The sequence below is a fragment of the Canis lupus genome, chromosome 26, assembly GCF_003254725.2.
Source record: "Canis lupus dingo isolate Sandy chromosome 26, ASM325472v2, whole genome shotgun sequence".
NCBI classification, from domain to species: Eukaryota; Metazoa; Chordata; class Mammalia; order Carnivora; family Canidae; genus Canis; species Canis lupus.
This window is the reverse complement of record NC_064268.1, coordinates 34,988,255-35,008,615: the sequence shown is the minus strand read 5'-3', so window position 1 is coordinate 35,008,615 and position 20,361 is coordinate 34,988,255. Positions and strand designations below refer to the sequence as shown.

General features: G+C 39.0%; 1 protein-coding gene across 7 annotated transcripts in view; it reads left to right on the top strand.

The window, feature by feature from the left end:
- PRKG1 (protein kinase cGMP-dependent 1) overlaps positions 1-20,111 on the top strand; it is a 1,199,334-nt gene extending 1,179,223 nt beyond the window's left edge. For all 7 annotated transcript variants that reach the window (XM_025441421.3, XM_025441420.3, XM_025441422.3 and 4 more), the window contains 4 exons: positions 11,720-11,842; positions 11,926-11,988; positions 13,291-13,357; positions 15,713-20,111. In XM_025441421.3, coding sequence (XP_025297206.1) covers positions 11,720-11,842; positions 11,926-11,988; positions 13,291-13,357; positions 15,713-15,811 — 352 coding nt within the window. In that variant the 3' untranslated portion in view covers positions 15,812-20,111. The remainder of the gene's footprint in view (positions 1-11,719; positions 11,843-11,925; positions 11,989-13,290; positions 13,358-15,712) is intronic.
- The last annotated feature ends 250 nt before the right edge of the window (positions 20,112-20,361 follow it).

The window sequence follows — 20,361 nt, the reverse complement described above, 5'->3', positions numbered from 1 at the left end:
AAAAATAGACCAGCAGACAGCTGCACACTCCTGCCTTTGTCACTCCAATCAGGCCATCTTAAAGCACATCTCACCATATCTTTTCCAGCGCTTCCATTAATTATGCAAGTGACCAGGAGTCCATCAAACTCTAAAATGGGTTAGAGGAGGGCAACCAACTCAACATCAACTTTTGGCCTCATCATTACTAGTTCTTTATACAAATATGAGAATGTAGAATAATCTTGCTTTTTTCTGTGAGGTCATTGAGCCTAGTCACTTAGCCAGCAATGAAGTAAGGGAGATGATAGTGTTAGAAAAATGTCTTGGTCAACTGTTTATAGAAATAAGAGGACATCTTAATAATTGTTATATCTAATGAAATGTGCATGCTTTGCAGGTCATCTGTGTAATAACATTATAGTCATCAACAACCAAAAAAGGTACTGTGGATACCTCCAGGTCTAAAACAGACCATAAGCTCCTGAAGGAAAAGAAAAACAAAATACACCACCCTGCTGTGTCCAGAAGAGAAGGGGGTGGTAGGGTCATTATAAATCAAGGAGTTCAGAAGAGGGCTCGGTTTGTCCAAGGAGACTTTTAAATAAAGCAAGACCTCAGCTGGGCTCTAAGGGAATGTGTCTTAGACATTCAAAGCAAGGAAAGAACATTCCAGGCAGTCATGGCTTCACTAGAAGGGCAGTAGCTTCATGTAAAAAAAAAAAAAATGGTAGGAAATTGATGGCTGACTGAATGACTTTTGCACAGTGAAAGAGAGGGGGACCACCTACAGAATGACAGGAAAGATGGAGGTAAGAGAGTTGGGGACACAGGACAAAGGGAAGCCCCACCCCCAGTGTATGCACTGTAGTGGTAAGACACGGAACAGGGGGACTGTGAGCAGATGCATCTGTCCTGGGCACAGACAAAAAAGTTGTGGCTTAAGGGCAATTTCAAATGAAGGAACCAGCCCTAGAACACTGACAAATGGTGGGAGAGCTGCTGGAACTCTCTACAGGCCTGATGGGCTGGCAAACACTACTTATGTTTCCCCTCCATCTTGATAGTGCAGAGGGGAGCAAAGCCCAGGCACCAGAGCTGGTTTGCCAACTTAGTGAGCCCCTGGCTCCTGGACCACGCTAGCCCCAGATGTCCCAGCAGGACATTGTTGCTCCAGCCATCTCACCAAAGACAAATAGGTGCAGAGCACCCCAGAACATTCCAGGCATGCCCCACTTTGGCTCTAGATGACTTGCCAGTGTAACCCTGGCCCATGCCCAACTCAGCTCTTACTGTCCCACCAGGTGCCCCCTCCATGGAGGGCCCCAAGACCCTTGTCTTCTACCTACCTCAGCAGTTCTGCCAAGGGACCCTTAGCACGAGAACCCCAGAATTCATGCCTACTTCAGCTTCAGCTGTGCTGCCAGGCATCTTCCATGTGGAGAGCCTTGAGACCACCCCCACCCATTCCCACTTTGCTCTGACCATCCTACCAGGATGGCCCCACATAGAGTGGCCTGCACCGCCAAGCCCAGGATAGCTACAGCTCTATACAGCCAGCCGAAGTCACCAGAAAGACACAGTCTACACAGGGAATGACCATCCCCAAGATCATTCCTTCAAATTTGAGGAGAAGTAGCTGTTGATGTCAAAGATTAAAGATAGAGAATTTCTAAAGCCAGAGAAAAGCTCCTTGCTATTTTTCAGCAGAAACTTTGCAGTCAACAAAGGGGTGGCATGGTACATTGAAAGTGCTGAAAGAAACCCTGCGACCAAGAATACACTACCCAGCAAGTTTACCATTTAGATTTGAAGGAGAGTTTCCCAGACCATCAAAATAGTGGAGTTCATCACCATTAAACTGGCCTTACAAAAAAAAAAAAAAAAAAAAAAAAAGCCAAAGGGAATTCTTTAAGTTGAAAAGAAAAGAAGACCATAATTAGAAGAAAATTACGAAAGGAAAAAAAAATTCATTAGTAAAAGTAAACATTTAGTAAAGACTTATAAGGCTAGTATGTAGGTTAAAAGACAAAAGTAGTAAGATCAACTGTACCTAAAAAATGTAAAATATGACACTATATATGTAAAGTGGCAAGGGGGTAAAAATCAAGTTATTTTAGAATGTGTTTGAACTTAAGTGACCATCAACTTAATATCGACTATAGTAGGATATTATATATGAACCTCATGGTAACCACAAACCTAAAAACTATAAAAGATACACACACAAAAATAAGGACAAAAAGGCCCAACATAAGACTACAGAAACTCATCAATCACAAAGAGAGAGCAAGAGAAAAAAGAAACAGAACTACAGAAACCACCAGAAAACAATTAACAAAATGGCAATAAGTAAATACCTATCAATAGTTACTTTAAATGCAAATAGTCTAAATGCTCCAATCTAAGGCACAGAATGATAAAATGGATTAAAAAAGACCCATCTGTGTTCTTCTTATTCAGACTTTAAGACACACACAAACTGAAAGTGAAAAAAGATGGAAAAAGATATTCATGCAAAAGGAAGCCTAAATAAATAAAAGATGCAGTAGGAATACTTCTAGTCTTTTTAGTCTATTTTATCTGATAGAAGACAAAGAAGCTTTATAATGATAAAGGGATCAGTCCAACAAGAGGATATAACAGTTGTAAATATTGATCTACCCGACATGAGAGCATCTAAATACATCAAGCAAGAATGAACAGACATAAAGAGAGAAATGGACAGTAATACAATATTAGTAGGGAACATTAACACCCCACTTACATCGAGGGATAGATCAGCCAGGCAGAAAATCAATAAGGAAACTGTGTCTTTGAAAGACACATTAGACTAGATGGACATAACAGATATAGACAGACCATTACATCCCAATATGTTCTTTCCACGTGCACATGAAACATTCCTTAGGCCACAGAACAAGTCTCAATACATTTAAGACTGGAAATCCTACCAGGTATGTGTTCCATCCACAACAGCATGAAACTATAAATCAGTAACAACAACAATAAAAATTAAAAACTGGGGAAAAAAACAAAAACATGCTGAGGCTAAACAACATGCTACTAAACAACCTCTTTGCCAATGAAGAAATCAAAGATGAAATTTTTTTAAATGGAGATAAGAAAAAAATCATGGAGACAAATAAAAATGAAAGTGCAACAATCCATAATCTTTGGGAGTCAGGAAAAGCGATTCCAAGAAGGAAATTTATACTGGCACAGGCCTACCTCAACAAACAAGAAAAATCTCAGTCTAATCTTACATGTAAAGAAACTAGAAAAAGAACAAGGAAAGCCCAAAGTTAGAAGAAAGGAAATAATTAAAAATTGGAGGAGAAATAAATGAGAGACCAAAAAAATAACACAAAAGATCAATGTATTATTTTTTGTACTGATAAACCTCTAGCGAGATTTATGAAGAAAAAAAGATCCCAAATCCAAATAATTAAAATCAGAAATGAAAGGGAAGTAACAACCAACACCAATGAAATACAAATGTTGGAAAGTATGAGTGCTATAAAAATTCTATGCCAACCGAGTGGACCATCTAAAAGAAGTGGATAAATTTCTAAGGAAGAAATAGAAAAGCTTAATAAACCTATAACTAGTAACAAAATTGGATCGGTAATCCAAAAACCCCAACATACAAAAGGCAAGAGTTAATAGCTAAATTATTAATAGCCAATTAATAGTTAATAGCCAAATTGTTACCAAAAAGTAGAAGGAAAGCTTCCAAGTGCATTCAATGACATCAGCATTGCACTGATACCAAAACCAGAAACTACAAAAAAAAAAAAAAAAAAAAAAAGAAAGAAAGAAAGAAAAAAAAGAGAGGGAACTACAGACTAATATCCCTGAAGAACATGGATGTAAAAATCCTCAACAAAATATTAACAAAAAACATTCAACAATCTATTAAAAGGATCATGCACCACAAATAGGTGGGATTTATTCCAGGTTTGCAAGAGTAGTTCAATATTCTAAAATCAGTCAACATTATATATCACATGGGCAGGAAAAAAGATAAAACCCATATGATTATCTCCAAAGATGCATAAAAAACTTTTGACAAAATCCAGCATCTGTTTATGATAACACTGTCAACAAAGTGGGTTTAGATAGAACATGTTTTAACGTAATAAGGGCCCTCCATGAAAAACCCACAGCTAAGATTTTCCTCTAAGATCCAGAAACAATACAAGGATGTCCATTATCACCGCTCTTATTCAACATAGTAGTGGAAGTCACAGCTGAAGCAATCAGACAAAAGGAAAAGAAATAAAAGGTATTCAAACTGGTAAGGAAGAAGTTAAGCTGTCACTATATGTAGATGATATAATACTATCCATAGAAAACCATAAAGAAAAAAAAAAGAAAACCATAAAGACTCTATCAAAGAACTGTTAGAAATAATGAATTCAGCAAAGTTGCAGGATACAAATTAATATACAGACATCTGTGGCGTTTCTGTACACTAACAACAAAGTAGCAGAAAGAGAAATTAAGAAAGTCCATTCCATTTACAATTGCACCAAAACAAATAAAACAACTAAAAATAATTCAACCAAAGAGGTGAAAGACCTGTTCTCTAAAAACTATAAAATATTGATGAAAGAAATTGGAACAAATGGAAAGATATTCTCGGCTCATGGATTGTACGAGTTAATATTGTTAAAATGTCCATACTGCCCAAAGCACTGTGTGGATTCAGGGCAATTCCTATCAAAATGCCAATGGCATCTTCCATAGAGCTAGAACAAATAATACTAAACTTTGTGTGGAACCACAAAAGACCTTGAATAGCTGAAGCTGTCTTAAGAAAGAACAAAGCTTGGAGGTATCACAATCCCAGATTGTAAGACCTACCACAAAGTTACAGTAATCAAAACAGTATGTTTTGATATACAGGCACTAAAATGGTCACAGAGATCACTGGAACAGTAATAGAGGGCCCAGAAATGAACATTTTCTTATATGGTCAATTGATCTCCAGGGGAAAAAGCAAGAATATACAATAGGGAAAGAAAAAATGCCTCTTCAACCAATGGTTGGGAAAACAGGGCAGCTGTATGGAAAAGAATGACACTGGCCTGCTCTCGTACACCTTACACAAAAATAATTCCAAAATGGATTAAGGACTTAAATGAGACCTGAAACCATAAAACTCCTAGAAGAAAAAAGAGGCAATAATCTTTTTTGACATCAGCGCTAGCAACATTTTTCTAGGTGTGTCTTTTAATGTAAAGGAAAAAAAAGCAAAAATAAACTACACCAAGATGAAAAGGATTTGTACAATGAAGCTGAAATGACGAAACACAAAGGCGACCTAGTGAATGGGAGAAGATATTTGCAAATAACATATCCACTATGTGGTTAATATTCCAAAATATGTAAAGAACTCCTACAACTCAATACCAACGAAACAACCAATTCAGTTTAAAAATGAGCAGAGGACCTAAATAGTAACTTTACTAAGGAAGAAATTAATTTGGCCAATAGACACATGAAAAGATGCTCAGTAACACCCATCATCAGGGAAATAAAACTAAAACCACAATGAGATATGACCTCACACTTGTTAGAATGGTTAGAATCAAAAGGACGAGAAATAACAGATGTCGTGGAAGGCGTGGAGAAAAGGGGGATCCTTGCATACTGTTGGTGGGAATGCAAACTGGAGCAGCCACTGAGGGACACATTATGGAGGTTCCTCAAAAAATTACAAATAGAATTAACCATGCAATTCAGTTCCATACTGGGTATATTCCCAAAAAAAGGAAAACACTAATTCAAGAGAATATGTGTGCCCCTGTCTTTATTGCAGCACTATCTCCATTAGCCAAGGAAGGTGACCTAGGGGTCCATCATAGATAAATGGGTAAAAAAAAAAAAAGAGAGAGACAGATCTACACACAGGGGACTATTACTCAGCCATGAAAAAGAATGAGATCTTGCCATTCACAATGATGTGGAGGGTCCTAGTGGGCAGCGCCATACGATTTCGCATATCTGTTGCATCTAAGAGAGACACAAACTAAACAAGACTCATAAATACAGAGAACAAACTGATGGTTGCCAGGGGAGTGTGGGGCATGGGGAAAAGGGGGAAGGGGAGTGGGACGTCCAGGCTTCCAGCTGTGGACTGAGTCACAAGAGCAGAGGCACAGCATGGGGATAACGGTCACCGGTATCATAATGGTGCCCTGTGGGGACCAACCATAGTGACACTTGCAGCCAGCACAGCTTTACATCCCCACTGTCAGAATTCCTACATTCTACACATCAAACTAATTACCGTCATGTGCCTGCTGTCGTTCGATAGAAAATTGATGATAATGGGGGATCAGTAAGCATCGCCTCTTGGGGATCATGATTGCTACACGTGACTGTTTTCACTCCATCCAAAGGCAGTCACTGAGTATTTTCTTAAAAGGGGGTAACCTATAGGGCCCTATTTAGGAATAACAAGCCAGAAGACTTGAAGGTCATTCCGATAATTTACATCTAGGGAGCCGAGAACTTTGAATAAGATAGATGCCCTGGAATGACAGGATTGCCTAAGAGAAAGTAGTAGCTGCCCCGAATATTCAGGAAGACCCAGGGCGTTTAGCCTCAGGTCCTCTGTGAAGCTTCAGTGAATGTGTGAAGATTGAGAAGATTGTCTAGAGCATAGGATGCACCACAAGGATGCCACAGCCACTCTGCTCCTACCACTGCCAGGAATCACGCTTAGAACTTCTGTGTTGACTTCAAATAAATGATCTGTGATCTAACCCCATTTTATTGAATATCCCCCTTCTACATAGAAGAAAATGGTTTTAAACCTATGACAAGGGGACACATGAAGGATATGAAAGATTTGAATGGCAAAGGTCAAATCTAGCATTTAAGCATGTATGTGTACACGGATGGATGGGAGGACAGATACGTAGGTAAGCTACCTGGTGTTCTTAGAATTGCTATAAAGAGCAATCGGTGTATTACAAAGAGCAATCTAAATGGTTGCAAAGAGCAATCTTGTATTCTTGATACAAGAAAACTCAATACCATTAACCACAGAATTAAGATATCAACCATTAATAACTAGAATAAAATATTAACCATGGCAATTTCTATTTTCCTTATGCGTTTAATTTTTTCTCCACACTCATTATTTGATTCCTTGAGTAATGGAACAGTTAAAACCTTATTCTTAGAAATTCCCACGTACCAAACAGTAAAGAAATTCTTAATAACACAGTCCTTAATCCTTTAAGGTAACAATGTCACATCACAATATCCGACTAAAATATATTGAAACCAGAAATACACAGATTTAAAAGTTTAAACACTTGAATAGTTTCAAAGTGCTTTTCTAAATAACCATAGGGTCATAAACATTATGGAATGGAACGGTCATAAAAAATAAAACCATATAAAAAAAATTAAAATAAATAAAATAAAACCATATAAATCACAATTTTTGTGGGATAGCCAAAGCTGAACTTGCTATTATCATAAATGCTTATATTATTAAAAAAATTCTTAACCATACATAATGAGCTTAGTACCCATTTTTGGAAATGGACTCGCAATTTTTCTCCTTCTGGGGAGAATGACAAGGGGCAGGGGTGTGGGAGGGCAAAAATAGAACATATAAGCTCATCTTTAGCTGCAGGGAAAATCTGACCAACCGCATGTGTCAAATACTGTGAGGTGTGGTTTGTGACCAGGACTGATGCTGTCAGACCTCCTTGGGCCACAGACGTGACCACGAAGTGCTCTGGTCCAGTGGATTTACGGGAAGAAATGGACCTTTGAAAAGCAAGGAGTGTTCACGTAAAAGCCCAGTTAAGCCCCGCAGAACATCAGGAGGATCTGTAAGCAAACAGATAGACCAGCTTTGCCTTCTAAGGCCCATAATGTTGGCCAATAAAGGGATAGGAAATCAAAAATAAAAAATAAAAATTAAAAAAGGGAGAAAGGTGGCAATGGCACAATTTCAAGGAATGTGGCTGAGCTTTGCTGTGAGCCCCGTGAACTCCTGAATGCCCCAAATTGAGAGCAAGTGAAATAAATGGTCTGGTATGTTTTAAAAGGCAGAAAATTCTAGTGAAAGCTGCTGAATTTCCCACTTCCAATCTTCCTTAGTCTGTTCTTCAGGGCAGTGAACCCCACTAAAGGATGAGTGGTTATCAGAAAGGGCCCCTTCCTGTAGCCCCAGACCCCCCCCCCATACACACACACACACACACACACACACACACACACACACACACACGAGTTCCTTTCCTACTTTTTGATTTTGCCCAAGACTCCCCCGGCCCCCACATGACTCAGAACAAGAGAAAACCCTCCCCGCCTTTCAGCTTTAGATTCAAGTCATGTGTTCCATACACATGCATTCCCCCTGGCGTCTGTCCCTGATTTTGGGGGGGACGCAAGCTAAACGGATCCAAATGAATTTGAAGGATTTCAATGTACTTTCATGGAGAATTTGCAGTGCCTTTCACAGGCACTCAACATAACAACTGAATATATGTAAGTCCCTATTTCTACTGGTGGTCATCTCATAGAGATGACCTCACAGTCCTCTCATTTCCTCACACCTATGAGAGGAAATGGCCTTAAGATAAAGCCAACACTGTATGGAAAACAAGACCTGGAAATGACTGAGTCATTGAGCCACTGATCCCACCAGGTCCACAGCTTCCCTACCTCTCGGCCGCCAGCATGTGAGAATAAGGTCCGTACTGGTTTAATCAGTTTTCAGTTAATTTCAGCTGCAAGATACATACATAAAAGGCAGCTCAAAAAAAAAAAAAAAAAAAAAGACACAAAAGAAAAATGAATGAAAGAAACCTAGGAAGAGCTTAGACAAATGATCTACAATTTCTTTGACGCACAATCTCTTTAAAAAGTCAACAAGAAAAAAAAAAGTCAACAAGACATCTGCTAGTGTTCATGGACAGCAAGAGAAGCAAACCAGCGGAACTCAACAACAACACAGAGCTGGACGTCACCATCCTCATCCACAGAAAAGAGAGCAATAGCAATGAGAAATCCAGCCAGAGAGGTAGTAGGAGTTGGGGAAAATAATGGAAAAGACGACAGGATATAGAAATGATTACAGAAAGAGGATATAGAAGTCAAAGGAAATAGGAAAAAAACAATTGCCAGAAGAAGAAGAAAAAAAAAAAACAATTATGTTTGTAGAGAGCCCATTACAAATGGAACAGAACAATATTCAAGGACATAATAGAAAATCCGTGACCCAGAGACTGGACTCAGTACGTCCTTCTGATTAGCAGCGACCGTGGGGAAGCAGATTCAGGGCAATGACACCGCTGTGTGTCCTGCTTCCTGACTTCAGTGAGAAGGGATCATTGTATGGGCAGCGAGGCCACAACAGCAGGTCATGCAGGGTGTTGGGAAGGAGGAGGATTAGTCTGACGTGGCTTCCACCTTCTGCCTTTAATGTCAACCTCGCACGTCCAGAGCTGCGTAGTTCTGAGGGAGACAGAAATTACAGCACAAGGAATTTATGCCAAGTCCACTTAGAGCATAGAGACCACAGGTATAAAGTAGAGTATGCACCCAGCCCTTTCTTCAAAAAAGATGAATTAAAATAAGGCACAAAGGAATAAAACTGGTGAAAAGGACTGGCGATGAACTTCGGAGTCTTTATTAAAACTCAGACTAAATAATTTAATGTTGGTAATTGAACAGATGGTAAATGTGATCATCTCTGGCAATTTTCAGATACTAAAGCAAAAGTTCATGTGGGAGGGAGGAGGTGGGAATAATGATAAACACGCTTATTTGTCATCATTCACAGGAAGGCATTTTAAGAATTTTTTTATAATTAAAGTATATCGCTATGAAACAGAAAGCTCTGAGGTCAGACCTGTTTTGTTAATTGAGACATTTTTTAGGAATTAATATTATCGGTGAAGAAGCACATATTGGAAGTTTAACATTTCGTTCTACTCTTGAAGTAAAATAAAATTGCTTTTTTTTTTAAAAGCATGTATAAAAAAAAATCCTGTGCCTGCGCCTCGACACAAAGAAATGAAATGTTTGAAATTACATTTATGTTAATGATTAATATTTTGGGGTGCTGGAGGATTTTTACCTCTAATTTTATGTTTTGTATGCTGCAGGGCTATCTTGGACTGAAAATACATCGCTTGTAAAAACCACAAAAGTCCTGTTTAACAAATGATCCTTTTTTCTCTAAGAGAATATAAATTCAAATATATGTATCTAAATTTTAGAAAAATGTTAAACTGATTACAAATGAGGAAGAACAGCATAGTGGATCTTTTGTTAAGTAGAAATCAAAACTGGCAAGGCTAGTGGAAGAGAATAAATGAAATATTCAACTTTGTATCACATCAAAATTCTTAAGTTCTACTGTGATCTAGAGTTGTATATTTATACATTTTTAAAGTGATTTAAAACTGACGACTGGCTAATGAATGACACATTAAAACATTTAAAAAGTACTTGTCACAGAGAATAGGGACCACACCTCAAGGCAATAACAACCATCACAGCCTTCAGAAAATCACCTCTGCTCCTCCCTGTTGTAAGCAACTCATCGTTTGCACCTTGCTCCTTAAAAGGAACTAATTTGAACTGCTATTAAGGAACGTGGTGGGCAAAAATAATAATCCGCACCATGTTTCCCCAAAGAGACATGAACTCGGTATTAGAATAATTAGGATAATTTCCAAAGAAAGTATTTGTCCAGGTTGTATCATTTTGCTGGAAGGTGCAGTCTTGATCATCTCCGTGTCCCCTGACCCTGGCACAAGGCCACCCTCCAGGGATGGATCTGGCTCCTGGGGGCCTGGCTATGACATCCTTCCCAATAAGGAGGAAGCCTCACATCAGGTTACCTACTGAGGACTGATGACCAGGGAGGAAGGGGCAGGAGGACTGTTCTGCAGAAACACGCCATCAGCAGTTGTGAGTTCAAACCCCACGTTGGGTGCAGAGATTGCATTAAGAAAATAAAATCCTTAAAAATAATAATAATGCACCAATCTCGTCTAATACTTGAATTTACACTTGATGTTGGTTGGTGGAGGTCATGGGATCAGTTCCATGACCAGAAATGGTGTCCCAATCCCAGTGGGCCTGGGTAGGGTTGGCAGGAGATGGATCCTTATCATGGAAGTCCTTGGAGCGCTCTAGTGAGTTTGGAATTCATCTCAGGTGTAATCAGTGAACTGACAATTACAAGGAAAGGGCCAGAAAGTAGAAGCAGCATCTTGCATGGCCAAAGACAGCAAGGGGAGTTCGGCCCCTGCACTAGAAAGACAAGAGGAGAACACAAACTTGACCCCCCCACCCCGTGGGGTTTTGCTAAGTGATTGACGTGAAAAGGTTTCCATGCCGTTTTCCTATGAATCTCGTATCGTTCCGTTACCACTACCAACAGTTGTCCCCAGATAAGAACCGATGTCGTCTGTGGGGTTATAAACAATTTAAGATTTCTTATTTAGAAAACAAAAAGTGGGGATCCCTTGCATGGCTCAGTGGTTCAGCGCTTGCCTTCGGCCCAGGGCGTGAGCTGGAGTCCCGGGATCGAGTCCCACGTCGGGCTCCCTGCATGGAGCCTGCTTCTCCCTCTGCCTGGGTCTCTGCCCACCCCCCTCTCTCTATGTCTATCATGAATAAATAAATAAAATCTTAAAAAAATAAAAAAGAAAACAAAAAGTGATTCTCTTTTCACGTCTCATTCTCGCAGCCCACCTTTCTCAGGCCCAGATCCTATGAAAACCTATAACATCATACTGAGGGGGATTGACATGATAGAATTTCCAAAGAAGATTGCCAAAAATGCTGCTAACTTAATTAAAAAACTCTGCAGGTAAGCATTTCAACCTCGTGATTTGTGAAAGGCTCATAATGCGAAAGTGATGAGATTCCTCACAGTTCTTATTGTCTTTCCAGGGATAACCCATCAGAAAGATTAGGGAATTTGAAAAACGGCGTGAAAGACATTCAGAAGCACAAGTGAGTGTTCTTTCCTTGTCCCTTTCCGTTGGAGGGTCCAGAAAGCAGGACAGGCGCCCCAGGCTGTGTGATGGGTAGACTCGGCCTACCTACTGGAACATCCAAGGGGACGCCAGACCTTTGATCGGAAGCCCTTCTGCTTGTGTGTCAGGGACGTCACATGACCCTAAGCCATACCAAGTGACCAATTCACTGAATTCAGTTTCTCCAAACTCACCCTAATGGCACATCTCCTCTCTGGCATGAACAGGAAATGTGTACTTTTAATTCTGGGATTCTATTCTCTGCCAGGATATCAAAAACAAAGGACCCCCACCATCGCATGCCTCATTTCCCAGACTAAAACTGGAATTGACTTTTCCAACCACTTCCTAATTAGATGATAAAGGGAAAAAAGAAATATAGGGTACAGTGGGTTTGTTTTTTTTTTTTCCTCAAACCGTAGCAGCATCTTAAATATTAAACCTTACTTAGTCAACTGGAGAGTCAAAGGCTAAACCTAAAACCAAATTAGGTTTTTTTAATTAGCCTGTGTTTATAACAGTCACAGGAAATGCACATCCCTACCAGAAGAACGTATTTATCGAACTATTTATAAATACCCTGAAACACCTGCTTAAGAATTTGGTGCTAGCATTTGCTAAAGACAAAACAAAACGAAACACTTTAGTGTTATTGGGTCCTCATTTTTGCAGATAAACTACACCAAGTACCGTAAGTCTATTTTAATTAAACGTGTTGACATCCTATTAGGGATTATGATGACCCTAATACTGCATATTTAACGTTTTCTTCTATGAACACATCAAAAAAGTGCCAAGTCAGAGTTAGACCTAATACGGTGATATGGAAAGGTTAATTAACTGAAGCCGCTCACTGAATCGGTGCAAAACTAGAAGGGTAATTTTCTAGCCTGACTTTTCATGCCCTGATTCTACTGCCTTAAAATAAAAAAGTCCTATAAGACTCAGGGGCCAAGCTATCATGACACTTATTAAATTATAATGATACTGTAGGAACAAGGTCATACAGACATTCTTCCTGAAATTGCGAGGAAAGGAGTTATTTTCTAATGGGTGTTAAATATCTCAATAATTAACTTATTTTATGGGAATGCACATTTTTAAAAACCTAACCATAAAAATGTGCAATGAAATAGAATACACTCTTGTCTCATAGAAAATGTTTGCCTAGCGGCTTTCCTCCAGACATGTCCATCACCCATGTTGCGATGAGAAGGTTTTAGCTGATACGATGCCTTTAACTAGCTGCCTTTTTTTTTTCTTTTCTTTTCTTTCCTAGATGGTTTGAGGGCTTTAATTGGGAAGGCTTAAGAAAAGGCACCTTGACACCTCCTATAATACCAAGTGTAAGTAGACTTCCCAGTTTATACTCGTGTGATGCACATCATGGTGTTTATGTCAGTTGCTGAAGTTTCATCCTATGATCCCTTGAAATAAACTATAGGGGAAAGTACCACATTCGAATAGTGATACCAAAATCCAAGCTTAAAAAAACAGATCAATTAGGGGATGGTCGTTTTATGTGTGTTTTACCATTACCTTTCTAAACTATTTATTCTAATATCTTTTGCGTGTGAATAAGAGTGGACCTTTAGTAGAGTAAGTGTTAAATATACATTGATGTAGACAGACGAGCATAAGGAGGGTCCAACAACCAGTTTCTTTGTTCTCATAATACATAAACTTCACACGTCATTGCCCAAGAATACATGAACAACTTTAATGAATTAGTCCTATTCTTGAATTATGACCAGTGTAGTGTATACTAGAGTATATTTGGGTGCATTAGGGCAATGTGCTGTTATTTTGTTTTTACGATCCTAATTTACACCCCATCTTGCTCTCTTCCCAAGAGCCTGACCCATAAGGGCCACTCAGAGCATCTCTTTGCCCCCTGGTTTCTGACTAGGTTTGGTCAACAGTCCGGCAACCATTTTCAAGAGCTACCAATTCCTGGGTCATAATGGGTTTTGTTTTTTGTTTTTTTGTTTTAATGCCCTACACCGTTCCTCCTCCCTGACCCCATATCACTTCAAATGAAGTACTCCCAGGCAATACCATGTTCATTTACCCTTTCATGGGGCCCTAAAAGAAAAGGATTCTCTTTCCTTCACTGTCTTTTCTGAACACATCAGGTGTTTCATTACATGGCAGCCCACTAACGGTGATTTAGTGTTTGCATGTTTCCGTACTTTTATTTAATGCTGCATGTGTCTGATGAAATGTGCTGCATCTTTACAAAGAGACAGAGGGCTGCTTGGTGGTAATCAGGTATATACTTCTTTTTTCTCCAGCTAACTCAAGACTGCTCTTTATGCAGAAACATTTTCCCTACTTCTAAGATTTATTTCTGTGCTGAGGCTTATGTTTATTTACAGACAAAAGAAAAATCCCATTACCGTATCTCCCAATACAGATGCTAATTGCATGCATGAGGTTTTGGTTTTAGAACAAAAGTAGAATAAGGAACTTGGAGGGATAGTCAGCCTAAATGATACGTACCTAAATCTATCAGTGGTTTCTTTTTCTGCCACAGTAATACTGAATGGGATAGATTTATGGATATGCCCATATATCTTTCATTCAATATTAATATATAAATGGTGCTAAAGTGTGGATTTTCACCACTTTTACTGATGCTCTACAAATTGGACTTTACCCAGTAAATTTGCAGAGTTTTGGCTAGAGTTTAGAAATGCCTTTTTATTATACTTGAAATGCAAAGGCAAAAGCCGTAAGACGGCCCACAAGGCTCTACATGACCTGGGTTTCTGCCTATTTCTCCTATTTCTCCTTCCACTCCTCTCCTCTCTTATACAGCAGCCACACTGGCCTTTTTTTGGTTACTTCATAGCATGAAGCACTCGTTCTCTCTCACCTCAGGCCCTTTGCATGTGCTATATCCTCTTTATCAAACTCATGGATTCTTAGTTTTGAAATAATATTTTTTCAAAGAGGCTCCTCATCATCACCTAGACTGTCATGTCTTTTTTCCTCATAGCAGCTACCAAACTTGATAACCATTTAGAGATTTTTGTGATTATCTGTTTTAATTATACAGCGTACCCTCTGCTGGAGTAAAACAGCAGGAGCCAGGTCTATTTTTATTCACCACTGTTACGCTCAATACAAAGCACAAAATCTGCTACCTGATAGACCCTTAAAAAAGAGTTCATTAGGGAATGAATAAAGAATGTTTTTTATGGCAACCCAGGTGGCTCAGCGGTTTAGCGCTGTCTTCGACCCAGGGCATGATCCTGGAGACCTTGGATTGAGTCCCATGTCGGGCTCCCTGAATGGAGCCTGCATCTCCCTCTACCTATGTATCTCTCTCTCTCTCTCTCTCTCTCTCTCTCTCGAATAAATAAAATAAAATCTTAAAAAAAAAAAAAAAGAATGTTTTTTAGGAGCACCTGGATGACTGTCAGTTAAGTATGTGCCTTCAGCTCAGGTCATGATCCCAAGGTCCTGGGGTGCAGCCCCTACTGAGCAGAGAGCCTAACACAGGGCCTCTCTCTGCCTCTGCCTCCTTGTGTGCTCTCTCTCTGTCAAATAAGTAAATCAAATACTTTTTAAAAAAAACAGTACTAAAAAAAAAAATAATAAAAAAAAAATAAAAAAACAGTACTTTTTAAAAATCCAATCTGGAATTTGACTCACCAACCAAGAAGTCCTCCCACTGTTCATTCTCTCATTCGCAGGTTGCATCACCCACAGACACAAGCAATTTCGACAGTTTCCCTGAGGACAATGACGAACCGCCACCTGATGACAACTCAGGATGGGACATAGACTTCTAATGTATTTCTCTTACCTGCTTCTGCCTTGCTGAAGTCAGCTTTTTTCTGAGACACAGCTGCCAGCAAACCTGAGGGACGGAGAGAAGATAAGTGCTCGGGGTCACCATGATGCCTTTGATCGATGCTGCTCCGGTAACTACAGTGGCATTAGGACTTATTGCTTAGATGACAATAGTGCTCTTTACATGTTTTCTGTTTGATCCTAAAAAAAAAATAGCAGTTGACATGGTGGTCCTGAAGCAAAGCCTTTCACACCAGTAAAGAGAGGTTTTCTGTGGTTGCAATGATCTTGCTTTGCTCTGACTATAATTTGAAAGACTGTAAGAAACACTTCAACCTAGTAAAAGAGTCTGTACCTTGTTAGAATTATCGAAAAGATCAAAAAATAATATATTGGGTACGATAGATTGCCGTGGTACCAAAACTGGGCTCTTCCTTTCCTTCGAGTGAGGTCGTAGGATATATATTAGCGCAAGCCGGTGTATATACCGTTTAGAAGAGGGCCACACATCTACTGGTCACAGAGTTCATGTCAAACCAGTGCTAGAAGTTTCATGATTTAATTTCCCAGCAGTGCTGATGACGAGACTGAATGTTACCTTTCCTTTCTGACAGATTTTAAAAATTGATATGATAAAAGCACAACTGCTATGGATTCTGCTGAGAACTTTCATAGCAGGTATATACGCATTTTCACAGAGGATTGAAAAACAAACAAACAAACAAAAAAAACAACATGCATGATCTTTGTTTCTTTTTTGATAAATTGGCATGACAGAGTGAAAAAAAAAAAGCAACTCACAAACCATTTCATATCTTTTCAAATATTGTGCTTCAAGACGGTCCTGGAAATAAATGACTAGCAGCCAACCGATTTTTATTTATTATGTAACATGCCCTCAGACTGAGGCTTAAAATAGTCCCTTTTATAAGAATAAACCCTTGGGGTGGGGGCAGGGTGGGGTGGAGCGGGACTAAGATCCATCCAAAAATAAAAATAAAAATAAACTATATAGGTGCTATGTATATCTTTCATCTGTAAATGTCCGTGTCTGAGCAGACAACACAAATTCTAATCATCACCTGTGTAGCCAGAGACTCAAGCATTCTTCACTGCATTTACCAACCAAACTCCCATCAGATTTCACTGACACAACACAGCCTAGAGTCGAGGGGGAAAGGGGATCAAAACCCATTCCACTGGCTTCTTGTCTTAGGCCTGAACCAAAAGAAGAAGAAGAAGAAAGCACAAAATCGTTGAGACTCACCAGATAAGGAACCTGGCTTACGTGAGGTCAGGGAGTGGGACCAGCCTGGCCAGGTGTTGTCTACCTTTTGACCAATGAGCCAGTGTGAGTTCATCGCACGTTATGGGAATAGGAAGGGAGTAGAGAAGAAAACAGGACCCTGATCTCTTAAACATAAATTTTGGCTAAGCAGGACAGAAATATCACAATCCTGAAATGCATCTGAAAATACCGCACTGATTTGCTTTTTTTCCATGAAGGGGAAAGAAGGAGCAGTTTAAACTGAACCCTCTGCTGGTAGGTGAGTTAAGGCCAATTAGCCGTCCTAAGTAGCAGACCGGTCGGAAGCTTTTCCTGGACAAGGAGTGTTTTTACCTGCGTAAACAAACGCAAAGTCTTACGAGCTGTCATCCTGATTTGGAACCGTGTGTGAGTTTGGGATACTCAACTGAAGGTTGCTTTTATCCGGTATAAAATTTAGTTTCTTTTTAAAGTCAATCAAACGTAAACATTTCCCAAAAAAATATGTCCACAAAGGTCATTATTACCATATCCCAGGAGGCATATCTTATTATTTCTGTTGGAATTTTTCATACTAAGGCTACTTTAGAATATGGTATCAAAACATAACAGTCTAAGAAACACTTGGGGAATAACAATACTAAGGGCATATTATCTCTCATCAGAATAAAGCGATGTTAAACTTTTGATCCCAAGAGGTTACTGCTATTCTTACAGTAGTTTTCCCTCCTTTGCGAATAATTGCTTACGGTCCCTTTATGCCCCCAAGATATCCACTTTCTTCTACAGATTTCAGAATGTAAAAATTAAACGTATCAACCTAAGATCCAGCTCTGAATGCTATTTCAGCATCTCTATATTGCTTTTAACCGGGCTTTGAAAAAGTATATAATTTCAACACCGTGGTCAATGTTCAGTGATTTTTGTGGAAAGCTAGAGTGTGGAGGTTTGTTAGAATACTAAGTTTACCTAAATACCACCCCCCCCCCCAAAGCCCCAGAGCTTAGTGCTCCCTGCGGATGTTGGAAGTCTGGTTCAAGTCTAAGACAACAATGTACAAGTCCTCTGAGGAATGAAGAAGTAGCAGTGGCTCGATGGAACGGTCTCCCATTTCTCCTACTCGTTAGCACATCGTTGTTGCATTTCACCTGTGGCATCGCGTACTAACCAACAGAAGGTGAACTACATCTTCCAAAAAGTTGCTAAGAGAAAAACAGTCCTCTAATCTTCAGCATTGAAATTCAAGGGTTTAAATCTTGTCTTAACGAAGACACTAGGGCTAAAAATCACGGTCAGCTTCGTAGAGCGCATCTCACATTATTTCTGAATTTTCATGCCCCTTCTCTTTTTCCTCACACTAAAGAACATCTGGGTAAGTTAGAATAGTGCCAACTTGTTCGATTTGTTAACTGACTCTCTTGTTACTACTCTGAGCATGGGAAATAAGGGCTTTCCGTGTGTCTTGGCGCACAGGAAAAACTGCAAACTGCCAAGGAAAGGAACATCATGATATTTGAGATAAATTGAACACATTAGAGGAAACGAGTTCTGGAAAATTGCTATAAATGATTTTTACGTTTCTTTCTACTTTGTTACTCACCTACGAGTCAGATCCATGTGGCATTTAAAACAAATTTCTTTGATGATATTCTTTACAAGTCACTTTTTTTTTCTTTTACTTAAAATTATGGGATAGGCATGTGAATCACACGTGTGATATAGAAATTCAGCTATTGAATTTTTGTCGTTTTATTTCTACATGACTGAACTGATGGTGAACTAAATTTACAGAAGTCAGCTACCATACTGAAAACTAGGATAGCAGAACTGATTTCATACGGTAGAGGTGATCTGTGCATTATCCATAACGACGTTTTCTTTCACAATAGGACCACAGACAAATATTTATGTAAATAGATATTTTTGTGTGATATTTTGTGGTACATATAACTTTTTTTTTAGTGTTTCACAGCATTATTATTTCATTTTCTTTGTATTGAATACTGTTTTTAGGTCCAAGTAGACTTGAATTAATGTCATAATTGTCAGTATTATTGAAAATTATGTCAACTGTATGGTTTCATCTGTTCCATAGTTTAGAACATGACCTGGCTATCTGGCATTGTTGCAAGTGCCTTAAATTCATGGCATCCTATTAAAAAACAAATTTGGTGTTATGCTGCATGACAAAGACAAATACACCTCAAAATGTTGTCCTTTCTTAGCTTGCTGCGTTTTACAGTTCTTTCTGCTAACAATTTATAAGCCTTTATTATATAATATTGATGAATTACAGAAATGATGAAGTCGCTCTCTTATTTCTGTTACATGTACCAGAGCTGTGTATCTGTTACTGAGATACAGCGTCATTTCTGTGAAATGTAAAATGTATGTGCAGGTCAAATTAATATATGACATACTATCAGTCTGTATACAGGCATTCCTGTTTTGCTAAGCTGTGCAGATTCAGTTAAAAAATAAAAAAACCATGAGTGCAGTCAAGTTCTAACGTCTCATTTTATAGACTCCATTACCGACGCTCCAACTCAAAAGAAAAATTGGAAAGTGACTGCTAACCACACCTCGTTATGAAACCAATGATGAACACGTACCTTGGTGCACTCCTCAACAAAACAGGATGCTTTCTGAGTTCTTGTATATGCAAATCATTTATGAGGCAAGTTTGCAACGGACCTGGAAAGATAAAATTGGAAGTGTGTTGTTAGCCCTCCTCTTTATCTGCCCCTGACTCAACAGAGCTCTGGGACCTTGACAGTGACTCAGAGGTTTGGGCTTTCCGAGGCAAGGGACATTTCTTCAAGTATCATCTATCCAATTTATTTCATTGTATGATGTTTTTACAACTGGTCAGTTCTTTTGTATTCTTACAGCTATGGTTACTTGATTGTCCTCTTACAATTTGTTCTACATGAAAGAGTCCTTTGTTAGTCAGAATGCAACAACTGTCATCAAATGGTCATTGACCACTTGCACTCTTTTGATGTAGATTAAAAACTTTTTCATAAAATTAACCTGCTTTGATTTGCTCTGTATTTTTCCTGCAGCTGTAATTGCCGAGTGCCTGTTGTATACTTTATAGAGTTGAAATAAAAAAAATAATTACTTTTGAACTTAGTTGATGTTTAATTCCAGACAAGATACCAATAATATGGTCGATGTATCATACTGGAATGGAAATACCCTGCAGGGCTGTTGGAGAACGTTACTAAGACAATGTAAAAATTACTTATAACCCAAGTGTCCTTCACAACGTCGTGTATT